Below are 20,737 nucleotides of genomic sequence, written 5' to 3'. Positions count from 1 at the left end.
TTTAATTGTCTGACGATCACGTATTTTATTTATGGTTTCTGGTCCCTAATTTGAAAACCTAATGGAACCAATAAAAGTCAGTCATTAAATAGTGTTATGACTCTATTAAAGCAATGCATCAGAATCGTGTTAATGAATCGATCGATCGAGTCATTATCCAGGGTCGAAAAAAAAGTAATATTTTATTATTAACTATTTGATTTCTCAACAAACTACTGATTATTGGTGGCCCAGATGCAACGTATATAACGCCCCGTCACAAAATAATGGGAATACTAACAAGTGGAAAAAAACCAACTTGTCATTTTTTGACATTTTTTAATTTAAAATGAGAAATATTTTTGTTTTTTTATTATTTACAAAAATACTTCAATTTTATAATATTTCTGTAGCCTGAGCGGCTTATTATTAGAAATAGATTCGTCGTGGTATAGTGGGTTCGAACCCAAAAAATCAAGATTCCGTGACACTCACCACGGGACCACAACCCGACACTTTCCTCTCCCTTATAAGCACTAGTGACTAGGTACTTTTGCCAGATGAATTTACGGCAGGTCCAGCAGTGTCAGATTATTTCAGTGTTTTAACTCAATTTACATGGAATGGTGGTTAATTTTTTTTGACATATTCAATTTTTTATTTAAGATTTATTAAAACCTTTTATTTATATACTCGTACCACAGTTTCATTGAAAACAGTTTCTTAAATATTAACCTCCATTCAATTTCTTATTATTTTAAAATGAAATCTATGATTTTGTACTGTGAAAAAAAAATGCATCGTATCGCGTAGGTACCGAAAGAAATGGTCACTTACAAAGGCACAATCCATGGATGGTTTTTGTTGCTGAATCAAAATGCTATAATTTTTTTCAAAGAGTTAAGTGAGATTAGGGGCATCACTTTATGAGTGATGATATTTACATTATTACAAAAAAAAAGATTCGCTCAAATTACGTTTTTTCGCAGGAATCTTCGAGCAGTTCGAGGAATGCAGAAGAACAAGGACAGAAAGAAGTATCTACTGTTCTCGCTATACGCTTGGGGAGTGCCATCTCTTCTGACAACTATAACGTTTTTGCTGGATAAATATGACGTGGCGCCCAAATATCTAGACGCCAATATTGGAAAATCCAAATGTTGGTTTTCGTCAAGTAAGTTAAATGGAATTTTCCATACATCACCATTCGCACGTAATCCAAGGCTAGTACGATAATAACTAGCTGTTAGAAAAGCTTCTATTGCATACAGGGAGATACTTGAGAATTTCTGGTCATACATCAAAACAACAAAATAACAGGAAGCAATTCAATATATTATGTTTCGTTCCGTATTCAAATTAAATCTTCAAACAAATTGAAACTAAAATAATCAAATGCATAAAAATATAATCAGATTCGTTTCATAACATGATCTAATTACGAGTCTTAGTCTAGATATTTTCTTGCCTAATTCAATATATAACTACTCTGGTGTTCCTTCTTCAATAACTACTTAAGGAACCAGTAAGGTCTTTTGTTACTTTCTATTTATTTACGCGATTTTTTACAAAACAAGTTAGTTAAAACTTCAATGAACGATGAATGATAAATAGAGTGTTAATAAAAACTTTATTCAAATATATACCCATCAAAGCAGCGAAGTTGCAATGACGTTTTTATATTTTTTATAGACATAAACCTTTATTTTGAATATTAAAGTAGGTACCTAACATGAATATATAATGTTGCATTTTTTGTTTAGTTTGAATATTTCAGTAGATTAAACAAAAAAAATGAGCCGTAGCATATTTTTTCAAAATAACAACATGCATGTCATTATTTCGGCGTTCGTCGATACGAAGAAATAGAAATACATACGTATTAAAAGCGGTATTTTTCTCAGATTTTTTATGCTGCCACTCGTTTGCGAGTGATCAGTTAATTCATGTCACTAATTTAATGTTTATCACGGTGACATCAAACGATTTTCAATTATACTTGGTTTGACTTAGCTGGCCTCTTTCCAAGTGGCATTCGTAAAAAAATATCATTTGATGTTTAAACGGTATTTAAAATATTTTATGAGAAAAAAGTCAGTTATATGATCACGTTGACTTGACACTTGTTTAGTGCATTTTAATGAGGTAACAAATATTATCTAACAGGTACTTTAAATATATTTATTTTCAATAGATGACATTTTTTTTCAGATGTCTATATTTATCCGGTGCTGATCCTTTTTATTTTACCAGTTGGGATACAAATTGCAACTAACTTGGTTTTGTTCATCTTGACGGCGATACATTGCAGTAAGGTAAAGTCGGAGATTCACCGGATGCAGGCTGGAAGTATGGGGGAAAGATGCAAAAGGAGATTCACAGCTGATAAGGCGAAGTAAGTGATTATATTGGCTACTTCTATCTTGTTTTGAGTTGCACGGATAAACATACGTTTATTTATGTTCATATATTTATGCAATGCGTTCAGATTCGGCCACTCCCTCGATAATATTATTATATAATTTACAAAATATTATAAAATTGTTTATAATTGATTATAAACCGCCTCCGTAGTGTAATGGTCAGCACGCTCGGCTACCGTTCTGGAGGTCCCGGGTTCGATTCCCAGGGGGGGTCAAATAAATATAAGTGATTTTTTCACTGTAATATTTATTCAATATTACCCTGGACTGGTACCTGAAACGGAGGGCTGATCACCTTTCCTTCGTGTGTAAACGTTCGAGATAACGCTGCGTTTATATGAAGCAGTGCCCTATGCACCATTGGGGTGCGGATAAGGGTTTTATTATTATTATTAATACTATTATTATTATTATTGATTCACCCTCATACATATTAAAAAAATTCTGAATAATAATTGGGAAGGAACAGAACACAAGTGAATCAAATCAATAAATGATATTTAAATAAGAGAAAGTTATCTCTAGTTATCTGCTAGTTAGCAATTTAAAAACAAAAACTTTTATTTTGTTCCTATTTTAATAGTGATATCATTGCATAGAGTATACAGTAGTCAAAATTGATTTTTTTATTACATCTATGCTTTTATTTATTACTAGCTTCGTATAAAAGAAAGGCCGGGTTTAAACATGGATCAAAGGATGAATCTGTACTGATGAAGTTTCCAAAATACAAAAATATTTCTGCGATAAACAGCATTTGATGTTGAATTACTTAAAATCACAAAAGTTAAAAAAAAAAACACATTTAACACATAATTTGAGTCACATACATTTGAATTACTACACTCACATACAAAGGCCTTTCGATATATGTTATTCTATATTTTTTTCTGATATAACTTTTCAGGTATGCAATGAATATAAAACTATTTATTGTAATGGGAATATCGTGGGTGGCAGAGATAATTTCTTCCTTGTTTTCCTACCCGATCGAGCTGTGGTACATTGCTGACGCCATCAACGTCCTCCAAGGGATTCCCATATTCATCATACTGGTGATGAAAAAGAAAGTATATCGGCTTATAAGGAAGCGACTTGGTACGAAATTTGTTTATATTTGTTTTAGTAAAAACTTGTCGGTTAAAACGACCCAAAATTAAAACATTCAATAAATATTTCACATAATTTTATATGAATTTAATTGTTTTGTTATGTAGGTATGTATAATAAATCGAGAAATTTGATCAATGAATCAAGTATTATAATTATTGTTAATTAAAAGCGACTTTTTTCTTGGCGCCAAGTCAAAGGCGCCTTAAAAAGCTTTAGTGAGAAAACATCATAAAAAGTTTAAATATAAAACAAGCCGGTAACGTTTTGTTCGTCGTTGACATGAAATTGAACGAAAAATGGACTTTTACACTTAAGGGTGCTCAAAAAACTTCGTATGCAACCCAGTATTAAACAAAAAATGAACTTTAGATTTATTTTAATATATTTTTTCAACGTATTATTTTTTTATTATGAAGTTAATCAAAACAAACATAAACACCTAAACTTTTCTTCATTATTTTTTAAAATATAAAATTGTTCTCTATTTCGCAATTGATTTGAACGGTGCACCGGTGAGTTGGTACAGCTGTAGTATTTTCCCTGATCAAGTATGTATTCAACGCATTAGACTACATATCCTGACTAATTTTAAAATGTTTTTTTAAAATTATTATTTTTATTTTTTTTTATTAATATTGAGAGATTTCTAAAAAAAAGTTACCAATAAAAATTTAAAACTATAATTAGGAATGAAAAAAATCCAAGTGTAATTTTTAAAGTATTTAAATGTAAATACGTTTAACTAGGGCCATAATTGGTAATGATGATTGACGTATATTTGACAGGAAAACGTAAGGTTTAACGATGATTTTGATCAATATTTCAAACGTAATTATTACTTTTAACTTAAAAAGTATGTAAATATAACTCTAAAAATAATCGAATATGTTTTTAACAAAAGAAAGACATTTTTTAAACCAACTTGGTAAATAACCACTGCGAGTGTAAAATCATCATGGTTGTGAATATCTTGTATTGATTTAGTCTAGAGTAAATTACATGTCTAGCAGCACGTACGACTCAAAGTATAGAGAAATATGAATCCTGTGACCTTTTCATATATCTTTATATTTTATCCATCCAATAATTCAAAGAAAGATTCTCAAGAGCTATTCATAAAAAAGGTGCGTCATGTCGTCATTCTTATTCATATTTCGCAGTTGAAATTATGGATACACATGTAATATTTCAATTTTATCAGTGATATTTGTATATTTTTTGTACTGTATATAACAAACAATTTAATTACAAACTGTAACATTTATATAATTTATATTAGAAGCAATAACTTTGTGATTTTTCATTTTAAAATTGAATTATAACATAGTTTTAAAATCAATATAAAAATTTTATTGGACGTGAATTATAATGTCTACCGGTTTCAAAGCTAACCGGTAGACATTATAATTAAGTTATAATAAAACATTTATAGTGATTTTAAAACAAAGTTATATTTAAATTATGTAACATTTATGTTGCGAAAACACACCATATTCTTATCGGGATGTGACTAAGAATATTGATAATAAATTATTTGATTTTTTTTTGCATATAAAAAAGGAGTTTTGTTTAAAACTGCACCGATGCTTTTTTTGTTTTCTTTTCAGTATAAATGATACAGAAAACTATTTTAATTTCAGATGCAAAATATGCTGCAAGGCACAGAACTATTACTGATGCTACAATGTATGCGTCACGTATTATGCATATTCGCCATTAGCGTTGAATTTTAGACTGAAAACAAATAAAGTATATGATAATGAAACAATTGGAAAAATGTTAAATCTTTTTTTTTTACTAATTTTCTAATAACATGAAAATAAAATCGTGATAACAAAAAGCCTTATTTATTTAAGTAGTGTAGAGGTAAAATTTAACCAATAGTTAGAATATTAATTAATATTTTATTTTTAATTTATTATTTTTTTTATTTTATATATTCTCATACTTTTAACGACGTCAATATTAAGTGTAAATTAAAATTTCTTCGTGTTTACCGTTTATCAGTAAATGGAGGTAAATGAATTTTGAGTTACTTATATTCAATGTTTCTATACTAATATCATAGATATATGTAATTTGAATGATAAATGAAAACTAATCTAATAAAATTTAACGCATTTTTAAACTTTCAATGCATTTAAGTTAAAAATTTATTTATTTCATCCGAATTATTTATTTTGTTCGAAATTAATATGCAATATCGCAAATACGAGTATATTTGGATATGTTGAATTTCAAATCATATTAACAAAACGTCTTTCTTGTCATGAATACTAAAATTGAATGGCCGTGTAAATAAGTTGCCTTTTAGAGCTTTTAAGATACTTGCATATAATAGTCATCACATCAACGCGGAAAAGCAAAAAGATTTTTAAGAAAGTTATTATTATATGATGTAACCCATTCTTAATTTCTCCAAATTACATATAAGCTTTTTAAAATTATAAAAAGGGACTAAATACATATGCAATTATCCCAAGTAAGTGTTTTGAGGAGAAAATATGTGTAACATTAGCGACTATCAAATCATTAAACTGATGCAAAAATTTAATAACTGGAGAAACCCAAGTTGTTTAACTCTTTGTTTGTTTATAATTTAACATTTGTATGTACTTTTACATGAAATAAAATATAGGAGTTCGACGCCTAAATTTCATAAATATTTATATTACCTTTTTTGCTTTTTATAGTCAAAATGTATGCATTTAAAAAGGTATTTAAAAAGGTTGGCCTTCTACCAAAATTACATCCATATTCAAAAAGGTATTAAAAAATCTGTAGTAACATATAAAAAAAAGTGTAATCAAAAGGTTCAAATGTATATAGTATGTAGATGTGTAAATAATTTGATAAATTATGTATGTTGATAACAAAATTGCACATCGTGTATCTCATCCCACAACTAAACTGCACTCTCATTAACTTAACTAATTTCAGGATTAGAGAAGACCCGAGAACCTTACGGAGGCCCTACTACAACCACTACCGGTATATCTGGCAGCTCTTGTACTGATCCATTGGCGAGGAAATACAACAGTCAAATCAGTACATCCAGCCTCAGAACTAACTATAGGATGTCGGATTCATCATACAAATAACTACTAACTTGTGTGCACATTCTCGTCATTTCACATGTTCATTTATTGATGTTGTCAATCATTAGTTTTAGTGTATAAGGATATGAAATATGGCTTTGTATTTCACCGCAAAAAACGGCCGCAAAGCCGTTGGATGCTATTATTCTCTGGCTATTTCTTCCAATTGGTAAATTTCCGCGCCATAAACTCCCCTTGTCTGTCTCCTTATTAGATCCCAGGCCAAATTGCTAAACTGCTCGCGTGATTCTGTAGACATTCAAACGGGATGCCGCGTACCTCCGTTCATCCTGTAGGTTCAATCGGAGCGTGCTGATTGCGATTCCGCTGACCGATTAAAAAATACATATACACAAAAATATAAATACACAAAAATATATAAAAAATTACATAGTATTGTGATTCGCGTGAAATTTTTTGAATAAGTGTGTAGCATTTAATTCATATTTGGTTGTAATCGTTGTAACCTCGGCACGTGTCCCCCGCATTTTTCTCCCGAATTTGTGATCTAAAGAAATTAGGGTAAACGACTTCACATTTTTTAGTTATTTTATTGCTACCAACTCGTATATGATATGTAAGTATGTCCAACACAGGTTAATACTGGTTAAATCAGCCGGTGGTATAACTAGTCCTTTCAATATTACTAAAATACGGCTATAGATGCGAAATCTTGCCGACATTTGGTACCACATGCCCTATCTTTTTAATATTATTAAATAAAGTATTAGGTTATGTTTCTAACATAAATATATTTATATAAATGACAGTTTCGATTTTCGTAATTTTTAGATCCGTGTTTTCTGACTTGTTAAATTTAATCAAATGTCAAATAATAAACTCATTCTTAACCCCTTACTACCAATGCCATTCTTCGAGTAGGTACATTATACCTCGAATGTTATGATATCTCGTTATACTAATAGACTAATGCTTTATTGCCTCATTCAAAGACATCCGCTATGAAAAAAGCTAAACTATAACATAAACCTGTATATGAAACTAATTATAAAGTTTCTGGCTACTAAGAATTTTTTATTTACATTGAAATATTTCTCAGGTTTAACAGTAATTAAATGACTTCAAATCAATGATAATTGAAAGAAATAATTACGGATATGAAAAAGTTGAACAACGCTGAGAGAATACGCAAAATAATGAAGTTACTCAGCTACAATATTATATTTAAATATAAACAAAATATATTCCAATATTCATATTGTGCTTGGCTTGTTATAATCCTCAATGTATTTCATAAAACAGTAATAATAAAAAAACAATTTCTTATTGTATATTAGATTCGCTTTGTATTGTATGAGAATATATGGTACTTTACTTGATCATATTATATCTTATTTTATATCGATATATGAATGTTTAGAATTATAATTCTACTGTTTTTTACATTTGCATAATAGAATGTGTGGAATGTATCTGTGTCGTAAAACTTAGTTCATAATTTAAAATGAATGTCTTAATTATGTAAACAAGTAAAACATTAAAAAAATAAAATGAGTTTGAACCATCAATATTAAAAATTATTTGCACAAAATATTTCCATGATTAATAGAGATTTATCGTCGAGACAATTGACGATAGAAGCACTTATTATACTTATTTGACACACACACAGACACACACACACACATTTATATATATATATATATATATATATATATATATATATATATATATATATATATATATATATATATATATATATATATATATATATATATATATATATATATATATATATATATATATATATATATATATATATATATATATATATATATATTATATATATAATTTTTTACCTCTATTCGCACCCAGTGGTGCGTAGGGCGCCGAATCTTATCGACAAAATGTTGTTGATCGCTAATTATTTGAAGATAAGGTGATCAACCCCGCGTTCCAGATTCCCAGATCTAGGAGTTACAGAATACAGATAATGTAAGTAAAGCAGCTCAGGGTGAAGGACATTACAATTACATGGGAAAGGAAATGGAGAAGAAATAAACGGTACAAAAAGGAGAATAGCATAGGAGGTGCAAGCTTGTATGTAGTTTTTGTCAAGGTACCTACTGATAATGTGTACAAAAAAGTATTGTGGATAAAAATATCCTTGGAGATATACTTATTTATACAAGCTTTTATTGTTGTATAATCACATGTTGTGTACTTAGATACATAACTCTTAAGTATAATGGCGGGGTGCCGTCACAATAGACCTATACAGATTACACTTATGTTAGGATTCTTAAATGGCACTGACTTCTAACTGGAAAATACATGTGTAGCTGAGCGCGGTGAGTGTTTAAAAAATTGATTCTAATTTAAAAAAAAAAAAAAATTATTAAATTTTTATATGTAAATCTCACCTCCCATCTATATTAAATTGTTTGCATGAAAATAATATATGAGGCAAAACGAAGTAGGTACGATAGATGTTCGAATTCTGTGATAAGCATTATCGATAAAATTAAGAAAGGTGTGTCGAGATGTTTTAGGAATCTTTAACGAATGAATAGTAAAACAAATGAGTCGATGTAGTTAAAAATAGAAGCATACAAAGACCGAGAAACACTTGATATGATGAAATTTTTCATATGCTTTGAAGTCAGAGATCTATTCTCTCTGCCCACCTCTGCGGAAGCGGCGCGATGCGAAAAAATAGTCGTGTATGACGTAGCATAGTTTGTTGTTAAAGCTAGCTATCACGATGATGTTGTCAATTGTAACACTATTTTACGGAAACAACAACAAAATGTATAAATAAACACAATAGCAACAATTTATTTATGTACGTACTGTACTGTGCAAGAGACGATTAAAAAAATGCACTACTGACATCTGTAGGTAGATTTCAAAACTAAATCATTTTCTTTTCAGTCCCCTTAGGTTACTCTAAACATTACTTTTCCAGTTAGTAAGAAGGATTTTCCAGAGAGCATACTAGTTGCTTAATATTTCAGCGTTGAATTTATTAAAATATCAATTTTATACTCCGTACATTTTAAATATTCTCTTACAAACATTCATAAGTAATATAAATTATTTCAACAATAATTATTCTTTAACAAAATCATATCTGTAATTTTTTTTTTTTGAAAAGTGTATATAATGCCCATCTCCGTAGTGTGTTGGTCAGCTCGGCTACCGTACTGGAGATCCCGGGTTCGATTCGGGGGTTAAATAAATATAAGTGATTTTTTCAACATTTATTTAATATTACCCTAGACCCTAGACGGTACCTGAAGCGGAGGGTTGATCACCTTTCCTTCATGTTTTAACGATCAAGATAACATGGCGTTTGTATGACGCAGTTCCTTATGCACAATCGTGTGCGGATAAGGATTAAAAGGATGTATGTATTATTTAATATATAATAATAAAATATTTTTATAAATTTCTTGACTTATTTATAAATTGCGCCGGATGTACCATAAGTTCACTTGGCACGAGCGTCCAGTCACTTGTTTACATAGAGGAGGAGATATAAAAATGGAGAAAATAAAACTCGAGTTTTCTCTTGTAAAAAGTCATGTAGTAAACGAATGGTTCGAAAAATTGTATGACTTCTATTACTCTTCGCCATTAGCGAAAGTACGAATATATTAATCCTTAAAAAAATAAGTCCTCAGAAAAAATATGTTTAACACTTTCCTTTAATTAACGCTCAGTTTGAAAAAATACGGGACAATACAATGATATTTATTGTTTAAATTCAACCAAGTAAAAATATCTTTAAGTGTTATTTTAAATATTTTGTAGGCATAAATTACCTACTCGTATTTCTTTGATGATTTTCAATCGTTGGAAAAAGGCGGATTATTTATTCATGATATCACCCAACAATTTAAGATGACGACAAAAACAATGAGGTAAGGTTAGGTTCAATAGTGTAAGGTAAGTTTGTTTTGGAATTCCAAAATTCATGATTTAGACTACCGATGATTGAAAAATTTGCTGTGTTGAGTGCTGTGCAAGTTGTTTTGCTCCTGGATTACTGAAGGTAGTAAGTACTAATTTTTTTATTTTATTTTTGTTATTAATATTGAAATTGGATATGTTAAAACACAAACATGAATTATTATTGAACAGGGGACTTAATAAATCAAAATACAGAAATATATTTTCTCAAATGTTTTAATAATCAACTTCGATTTTCAATGTTTTTTAAATATTCAATATAAACTATGTTTTTAATAAAATAAATCAATTATATTTTACAAAAACGTTTTATGCATAAATAAAAATAACAAAAAATGAATTGTAATAAGAAGAGTAGGATAAGTTGAGCCTAATTTTAGTATTCTATGGCTTTTAAAACACAATATTTTAATAAAATAATAAAAACACTTTTAACAAATCATCTACGCAACTTATATCTACATTACGAAGGTTAAATAAATAATGCATATAATTACACTGTACATTTAATAATTTTTTTTTTTTTAACTCATAAACATTAAAAAAAATTAATGATGTTATAAAAGTACCTTAAAAATTTAAGCGTCAAATATCTATCTACTTTTGTTAAGCATCAAAGAGTAAAAAGTAGCTGTAAATTAAAAAAAAAACTAAATATCAACCTGGAATCAACATATTAATTTTGACAAGATATAACTAAATAAATTAATAATTTTAAATAGTTTCTAAAAATGAAATAAACATGAAAAGACACGTATAAATACAACTAATAAATTTCTCAATATGAGGATATTTATTATAAATATATAATATCATTAAATTACGCACACACATTTTTCGTTTTTAACATTCTTAATATAATAAAATTCAATAACTAAATAAAAAAATGTAATATATATATATATATATATATATATATATATATATATATATATATATATATATATATATATATATATATATATATATATATATATATATATATATATATATATATATATATATATATATATATATATATATATATATATATATATATATATATATATATATATATATATATATATATATATATATATATATATATATATATATATATATATATAAATATATATATGTATATATATATATATATATATATATATATATATATATATATATATATATATATATATATATATATATATATATATATATATATATATATATATATATATATATATATTTATATGTATATATATATATTTATATATATATATATATATATATATATATATATAAATATATATATATATATATATAAATATATATATATATATATATATATATATATATATATATATATATATATATATATATATATATATATATATATATATATATATATATATATATATATATATATATATATATATATAAATATAATAAATATTTCATATTTGTTAATGGTGTAATAATAAAAAATAAAACGAAACAAAACTAAACTAAGCTCCATTTTATCAATACACATGTGCAAGTAAAGATTTTCAAATATCTCTAGTGTGGTAGCGATCCCAGTTATTGAATAAACTATTTCTGTAAGTTATTGGCAATCCACATATTTTGGAGAATAACAAAGACATACAAAAATTTAACCCTTTTTTCTTTTTTATGACGTACGATAATATAATCCTTTAACATTAATGCGTACGAAGTAAAAAAATGTAATACATTAATTTAATAATAACGCAGTTAGGAAAACAAAACACACATAAAATAGAGACTCAGTCCCAATGGGATGCTCAAAATTTTAATTTGCGTCTAATATAATGTAATGTTCGCATTTAAAAAAATCAGTGGCACCAATAAATGAGTGGAAGTCAATCACATTCTCGTTTACCCTACCTTAATATTTTATTCTATACATTAAGCTTTTATAAAACTTTATTTTTAGATAGATAACTGTCTGCAGTTACAATAAATAATAAAAAAAAATCAGTAATGAATTTGCTGACTGGAATAAATAACTATATAATTAGGTAAGGGACATCGATACGCTTTATAAATACCATTTGTAGTAATTCCTTCCTTTAACAATTTTATTATGATTATAAGATATGCATACATACTTTACACATACTAAAACAAAGTTTTTTCTTTCTGCAAACCTACACAAAGCACTCTACGAGTACTAACATTAAAACAAAAATATTAACGAGGATGTAAATGATGATTTTTAGTTACATATGCAAAAATGAGATGTACAATTTTACAGCTGAATTAATTTAAAAAAAAGTCTTCTTTGTAAGCACTAAAAAAACTTAATGCTTTATACATTAAAAAAATATTGATCAAATTTTAATCCAAATATATAAATAAATAAATAATATTATTTGCGACATTTTTTGTTCAATATATTATATGTTTGTATATCATCATGCATCAATGCATTGTCTGACTAGTGATGCACTCATTGAAAAAGCATTCTATAGTATGAAATTTTGATGAACTAACAATTTCAACAAACAATTTAAAACTAAAAAAAAACAATGGTTTGATTATTGACAAAAGATCAATAAACATTTGCGTGTTTTCGGATTTATAAAAAAATTATACTTTTAAATTATGTTGTGTGAAATGTGGTATAAGCACTCAAACTCGAATAAATGGTACATCAAACGCAATAATTTGCACCACTTAAAATATTAATTATTCACATAACATCTGGTTACTGATGGAAATCTTTTAAATGCGGAAATACGTTACAACTATGTGTTTGAAGATAATTATTGATTCAATCATTATCTAAGCGTCACATTAATAATAATTAGCGTTTTTTTTCCTAAACAAGTACCATGTGAAACAACACGTTATTGAAAAATGACTCATCTACATTCAAAACGTTTAACAATCTTAATCCAACTCGATTGAGCTAACCTTACTTATGTTACAACTTTTAAAGTCTTTTTCTACTATAAACATTAAATGTAAATGTGTTGATATCAATTTGGATTGCTTGCTCTGTGTGGTAAAGAAGCTGTCGTATTCGTGGGAAATGAATTATCACCAGCCTCAGTATCATCAGAGTTATCTTTTTCTTCTTCTTCGTCGATAATGGAAATATCCCTGATGGACGGACGATGAGAACGACGCCATCCTGAAAAGAAAATTACCATTAACACTGATTGTTTATCAGACTGAGAAACGAGTTAAGACAGGTCAATTAAGATCATCAAAAAGCTAGTTTACCTTCTAAGACTTGCGGCTTTCTCGTCTTCGTTAGCAGTTTAGGGCCGGATATTGATATCAGTATTGCACCCAAAGGGGCTGTGACCACAATCGATAGAATACAAATCGTTAGTACGTTTTCTGCGTACTTAATAAGAATATCTTTTTCTTCTGCACTAACATCCAACTTCTTGACTGCGTCCAAAGCAATCGGTCCCAAAGCAGCCTATAAAATATTGTATAATCGAACAAATTACCAATTTGAGTGGATAGCAACTAAAATAATATGTTTCGTAACTGACAAATAAGTATAAGTTCAGTGCCAAAAATCGGAATTATTATCGTAATAAAAAAAAGTTCTGTTTGCAAAGTAGGAAAGGGAAGGTATTATAACTAAGTAAATATTAAATAAAATAAAATCAAACATATTGGATACTCTCTATCTTCACTAGGTACGATACATACCTGTTCTAAGGTAGGCAGCATTAACTTATTTTTATAAAATAAAGCAAAGCATTTTAGTCTTAGTGACATTATGAGATGATTTATTTATTAAAAAGTTTTAAAAAATAGTTAGAACTTTACAAAAAAATACAAAAAAAACAAATAAGAAAAACATTTAAAAATATGTATGTTTAATATTAATATACCGATTTAACAATGCTTTTGAAGAGGAAAAATGGTCAATACTTATTCAGTATCATATTTTATTGGAAATAGGTAGGGTTAAAAAAATTAATCATATGAACAAATAAATGACAATACACATTTTTACTGCAGAATTATTACCTGGACAGTAGCTTTCGCCATCCATGACAGCCCGACAAAGAACTTTTCTCGTAAGTTCAAATTACTACGCACGCCTATAAGGGCAGTCACCAATATTCTTATAATAACCCCAGCGAACAAACAACCCACACCAATCGATACTACATTGGAGTCTAGTTCATCCAACTGGAATAAAAATAAAAAAGAATCATAAATATGAGTTATGATAGTGGCATTATATAAATAATTAAAAAAAGTGCAGTGTTGGTATAAATCTCAAAGATCTCTAAATTATTAATTTATTTCACAATGAATCTTAAAACGTTAAACAAAGACGCTAACTATTGCATATCCTTTGACAAAAAAAATATAAAAGAAATACTTTTTAAAAAGTTTTGAAATGAATTCCTTGGTGGATTTTCTTACATAATAAAACAACTTTATGATTTTTTTTCACTTATATATCACATGGCGATGGAACCTTGTTACTGTTCAAATAAAATGAAAGTGGAAAAAACAAAATAGTTTTTTTTATATTGCAGGGAAAGATACAATATTCATGATTTAATTATAAAAAACTGATGATAAAATCTAAAAAAACAAAAATGCAAACATATTGAGCTTGAAATTAATCAGTGCGTAATTTACGATAATTTTTATGGAATGTAAAAAAAATATCTCGACTATATGATATGGAATATATGTACATATGTACATATTTAAGCTAAGGTACGTTTTGGCATATTATGCTTGTAAATTTTTAAATATTTTAAAATTGTGCATTGTCGTTTACCTTGACTTGAGCTCCTGTGATACCGAAAAGGATTGGTTCAAAAATCATCCAAAAAATTTCAAAAGCTGTAGCTACTGGGTTCTCTTCTACATCCCATCCTTGATTGGTCCAGTGCAGACAAGCTACGAAAGCAGCAGCAATAACAGCCAATGGACCTTTTAAATAAATAATAATATGAAAAAAAATTGTTGTTATAAATTTCACCTGGTAAATATAATACCACTATTTCTTAAAATCTATCAATAAACTTTTTCGATGCATTTCGCATTACTAAAGATTTGAATATTTAGTGGCATTTACCAAGTGAAATTCAAAATGAAAATGTAATGATATTTCCACCACAAAGTGACAGCCGAATGAATAAATGAAAAATAAAACTTATTAATGGAATTTAAAAGTAACATCCACAAATTTTAAAACACAGTAAAACGTTGATATTTCCTTTCACTTATCATATTCCAAAGTTACCTTAAATAGGCAGTATTGATAAAAATCAAAAGGAAGGCAATACACAATTTTTACTTCTAAGCAAACATAACGTAAGAGAAAAGTATAACTATAAATTATATTTTAATGGTTAATAGGTTATGGGATTCCACAAGAAACTCTAATTGAATAAATTATTTAATTCAATTTAATAAGCACCATTGAAAATCATTAATACGTATACCATTTTTAGAAAGAAAAATACCAACAAAATAACAATTTTTGTAGTCAAAATCATTAATTTTTCTCGAATTGAGGTTAACAAATATGTATGTATATGAATCTGTGTATAATAATTTTAAAATTGAAGCCGTCGTATAACATAAATAAGTATAAAATATAATATTTATATTATTTGGGATAAATTGTTGTTTAATATTACTTAACATCAAACGATATTTTTTTTAAGAGTATATTATTTTATAGGTTAAAGCGTTTATATTTTTATAAGGAACTTTTTCCAGAAATATCACGGATAAGTAACCAGTCACATTAACATTGGTTAGCTTAAATATGAAAGCTTTACAAAATCTTAACTCTTCACGTGGTAATGGTGTTGTCGTGTCGTGGTAAAATGATTCCGCAAACTCTTAAGTTACATTTTTACCGAGGAATGTTGAGAATACTGGTTTTCGAAGGGATACTTTTTAGTACTATCCAAGTTTCATTTTCCAGTTATATAACTTTTAACGTAGTTTCATTTATTTCCATTAAAATCGAGCCTAAAAATTATCCTTAATAAAAGTAAATAATTTAAAGTTTATGGCTTTGACGTACATTAAAAGTATTCCCTACGAAAATAAAAACATGTTATTATTTCCTAACATTTAAAAATAATGAATTGGAGAAAAACTGGTTTTTGTTTCTTCCTGTGCAAACTAGAGAAATATATATATATATATATATATATATATATATATATATATATATATATATATATATATATATATATATATATGTATATATATAATATATATATATATATATATATACATATATATATATATATATATATATATATATATATATATATATATATAAATAAATATATATATATATTTATATATATATAAATATATATATATATATATATATATATATATATATATATATATATATATATATATATATATATATATATATATATATATATATATATATATATATATATATATATATATATATATATATATATATATATTATATATATATACATATATATATATATAAATATACATATCTACATATAAATATATATATATATATATATATATATATATACGCGCAAAGTCAATATCAGTATATTGTTGGAGTGTTGGAGTAAAGTTAAAAGACAAAATAAGTAAAAAAAATGTTACCAGCTCCGTCGTATTTAATGAGCTCCGATCCAAGTACAGCGAGCAGTCCACCGAAGAGCAGTAATAGGACCCTCAGGGGCACTACAAAGGGATCATTTTTCTCTGGCACAAACTTAAGCAAGTAACCCCACAGTACACCAAATAGGATACCCCCAATAATCGACACCGGACCCTGAAATATCAAAGAAATCCGTAAAATATTGTCTTACCAAAACAATAGATGCCTTTATCTGAAAAACAAAAGCCATCAAAATAATGGATTCAGGAAACCATCTACTTTCCTTGATACCTTGACATCTTTTGTTTTTACAAAATCGCAAATATTTGAGAAGAAGAAATTTAATACAGGTTTTGAAAATTATTTTCGCTAAATTTATCTTGAGCCTACAAGATTATCTCGATATTTTTATCCGCATTTTGTACGTTGGGATACATTTCTTTTTGTTCTTCTAGACTTTATCCGGATAAATGGTGTAAAGGCCACCACAATAAGCGTAGTATTTTATAAATAGTTAATTACAGTCATACATTAATAGTCATTCGTTCTACGATTTAGGAACAAGATATTTTAAAAAATCCTTGCTTGATTTGCACGTAGGTCTAAAAATGGTAATTTATGATTCAAACAATAAATATTACGATTTCTTAAAATCTATTGTGACACTATTTCGATGTATTCAGCATCATTTTCGAACACCGTTCGAACACAGAATTTGTGGTATTTACTAAGTAAAACTTAAATTAAAAATAGCTATCAATAAATGCAATTAAAAATGGTAATTCATAACATTGAAAAATATTGAATGACTGTTTTAAGCATAAAATCCTCAATTGTGTGTATTCAAATTAAGTATAATTCAAATTTAATAGACTCATCGAAGTTTTCTGTAACCATAGTATGCCAATGAATAAATGACTTTATTATGTATTGTGATGTGACAGATGCGCTAACTGCGCTCACTAACTCAAATCAATATTGTCGAAAATATTGGCTTTGTTAATCTCTCGAATACGCTCATTAGTTTAAATCGTTCATAATGAGGTAGTTTGACCGATAATTATAAATTGTAATGGTTTTTAAGAACAATGTAAGAAAAAAAAATGTTTCTGAATACTGAGAAACAATATTTTTCCAATAATAGGGTGTTAAGTGATGAAATTTGCTCATATTTTTCTTTGGTCTAGAGATTAAAGGGATTTTGGTAAGTAGAAGTAAGTACCTGAATGATGGAATAAGTGAGTGAAGACGAAGAGAACATGATGCTGCTTATGACGCCAAAAATGGCGACACTTGTGGCGTCATCGATACCGGCCACAGCCAGGACCAATGTGGGAATTCCCTTAGCCACTCCGTAACCCTTTCCACGTAATCGGAATAAACACGGTACAACTACTGCTGGAGACACGGCCGCAATGATTGACCCCAAGAGGAATGCTAAGAGAAATAAAGGATAAGAACGTAATTCAAAAGATGATAATGATAGCAAAAAAAATAAATTAAAATATTTTATTTAGTTCGTAATATCGGTAGGTGCGAGTATAAAATCGAAAATCCAAATGGGGAAAGTCGGGAGGGAGAAATTACCCTTTAAAAAAAACTTAAAACAATATTTGCATTTACAATATACATACATATGTTAATATTATAATAGTATAAGATATAACATTATATTATAAAAACACAGAAATATGCCACAGAGGAATGACCTGCGAGTATTCATTTCATTTTAAGTTTCAATAAAGACTACTAGAAGACTACTAGAAGAATACGATAATATTTAATTCAGTAGACGCTATTTTAACCGGCCTCTTCTAGGAATGCCTCGCCCCGCAGGCAGATACAGGCAAATACACGCAGACAAGTAGCAAATTGAAATTTTCACGGATTGTGAAATGTTAATTTTAAATAATACAAAATACAAATAATACAAAATAAAAATTCTGTTTTTTTCTTCTTTGCGAAAGTGTTTTTTTAAAATATATTTTTCACTACCATCTCTTTAACCGGCTTTTTTGTTATCTGGTCCTGAGTCGGTCGATCAAGGCCGGTTAAGAGAGCGTCTACTGTAATTGTATTTTTTACTTCATAAAAATTAGCAGTGAAAATTCGCTAGTTTATTTCTTGTGAACATTCCCATTGGATTAACAATTCTTTACCGCTCCCTTACAGATATTTCTTGTGATTAAAAACCCTTACCCCAATTCCAAGGTAAATCTAGGAGGAAATGCGTCATGACAGCAATTACTGTGCATTCGACCATCCACGGCACTAAACCAAGCTTCAGTACTGTTAAAAACAGTTTCTTCATTGCTGGAGGGTCCAAATCTAATCCGGCTCTAGTGAGAATTATCACGAGAGCAAATTTTCTGTAAAACACAAATCAACTAATTAGAAATTTATTGAAATACGTATATTTTAAATCAAAATTTTATTTCAGCCAACGATTTCAACTTCTTTTTAATTGGTGAAGATTGAGGTCGTCAATTGAGAATAAATACACATATTTCCGATAAACGTTTTTTTTGGTATTTGTTTTTAGGATATATCCTGACTTGGTTGCTTCTTTTCAAAATTTTAATTCCAAAAAAGCTTTGGAATCACTATCTTCTTTTTCTTTAACCCTTATCTGCACCGAATGTTGCATAAAAAAAACTTCATAGTAACATATATAGCCCGTGTTTTATTAATCGTTATATATATAAAAGAAAGGTGATCAGCTCTGCGCTTCAGAAACAAGTCTAGAGTTATATTGAATAAATAAAAGAGTGAAAAATAACTGGGGAAAAATAATAAATAATCCTATTGGGAATCTACACAAATCTTCTGCACTGTAGCCAAATGCGTTCATCACTACACTATGAAGGTTAATATTATATATTTATTATTATTGTACTCAAGGATACGAGAAAATAAATAGTTGAAAGTAAATAATGAATAGATCGCTAAGAAAATAAAAAAAGAGATATCAGATGTTTAAATACAAAGTGTAGATACCGCAGTTCTTTAGGGAGGGTGGACGTCTCGGCTAAGTGGACCCAGCCAACGTTCTGCATCAGAATTCCGACGAGCAGCATCCCTATGAGAGCTGGAAGGGTAGTTATCTTAACCATCAGGACTCCACCAAAGTGAGCTGCCAGGGCGAGAGCTGCAAGGTCGAATAACTCACCCCCGGGAGCAGCCTTTTCAGGCATCAGGGCATAAACCACCCCCCATATGAGGAACCCTGTGAAATAAAAATAAGGTTTTAAAATTTTTTTGATTATTAATAATCGCACCTATCAAGGCACCGTTTCAGATTAAGGCAACTTAATTGTTAATTATTGTAGCAAAACAAATATACATTTGCTAAGATATTAATGATGTTAGGGAAGGAACTTAGGTTCAATGGATTAGGTGATAAGATAATAATGGTGGAAAAAAGTAAAAAAAGTAATGTAAAGGGATTTTGAAGTGTCGAACGGTTCTTCGAAGAAATTGTTCTGTTCTTCGAATGTTGAAAATGTGTTTATTTAAAAAGGGCATTTATTTAAATAACCTGTTAAATGTTATGTTTAAATATATATATTTTCTGTATT

The 20,737-nt window shown here is 28.0% G+C and overlaps 2 protein-coding genes across 4 annotated transcripts in view; one reads left to right on the top strand and one right to left on the bottom strand.

Moving 5' to 3' along the window:
* LOC148310861 (G protein-coupled receptor Mth2-like) overlaps nucleotides 1–8,142 on the top strand; it is a 37,185-nt gene extending 29,043 nt beyond the window's left edge. Inside the window, exons 5-8 of the mRNA XM_088257666.1 lie at nucleotides 969–1,153; nucleotides 2,191–2,374; nucleotides 3,310–3,500; nucleotides 6,456–8,142. Of these exons, the coding sequence (XP_088113792.1) occupies nucleotides 969–1,153; nucleotides 2,191–2,374; nucleotides 3,310–3,500; nucleotides 6,456–6,616 (721 nt within the window). The 3' untranslated portion in view covers nucleotides 6,617–8,142. The remainder of the gene's footprint in view (nucleotides 1–968; nucleotides 1,154–2,190; nucleotides 2,375–3,309; nucleotides 3,501–6,455) is intronic.
* A 4,200-nt stretch (nucleotides 8,143–12,342) lies between these two features.
* Nucleotides 12,343–20,737, bottom strand: part of Nha1 (Na[+]/H[+] hydrogen antiporter 1) — a 56,913-nt gene continuing 48,518 nt past the window's right edge. For all 3 annotated transcript variants that reach the window (XM_088257615.1, XM_088257617.1, XM_088257616.1), the window contains exons 6-13: nucleotides 20,157–20,385; nucleotides 19,359–19,528; nucleotides 18,382–18,596; nucleotides 17,162–17,333; nucleotides 15,318–15,472; nucleotides 14,546–14,710; nucleotides 13,778–13,982; nucleotides 12,343–13,685 (exon numbers count right to left, since the gene is read on the bottom strand). In XM_088257615.1, coding sequence (XP_088113741.1) covers nucleotides 13,531–13,685; nucleotides 13,778–13,982; nucleotides 14,546–14,710; nucleotides 15,318–15,472; nucleotides 17,162–17,333; nucleotides 18,382–18,596; nucleotides 19,359–19,528; nucleotides 20,157–20,385 — 1,466 coding nt within the window. In that variant the 3' untranslated portion in view covers nucleotides 12,343–13,530. The remainder of the gene's footprint in view (nucleotides 13,686–13,777; nucleotides 13,983–14,545; nucleotides 14,711–15,317; nucleotides 15,473–17,161; nucleotides 17,334–18,381; nucleotides 18,597–19,358; nucleotides 19,529–20,156; nucleotides 20,386–20,737) is intronic.

Source organism: Brachycentrus maculatus, unplaced genomic scaffold (assembly GCF_059751285.1).
Source record: "Brachycentrus maculatus isolate JH-2025_06_01 unplaced genomic scaffold, ASM5975128v1 h1tg000086l, whole genome shotgun sequence".
Lineage (NCBI taxonomy): Eukaryota > Metazoa > Arthropoda > Insecta > Trichoptera > Brachycentridae > Brachycentrus > Brachycentrus maculatus.
The sequence above is the reverse complement of the archived record's forward strand: the minus strand, read 5'-3'. Positions and strand labels throughout refer to the sequence as shown.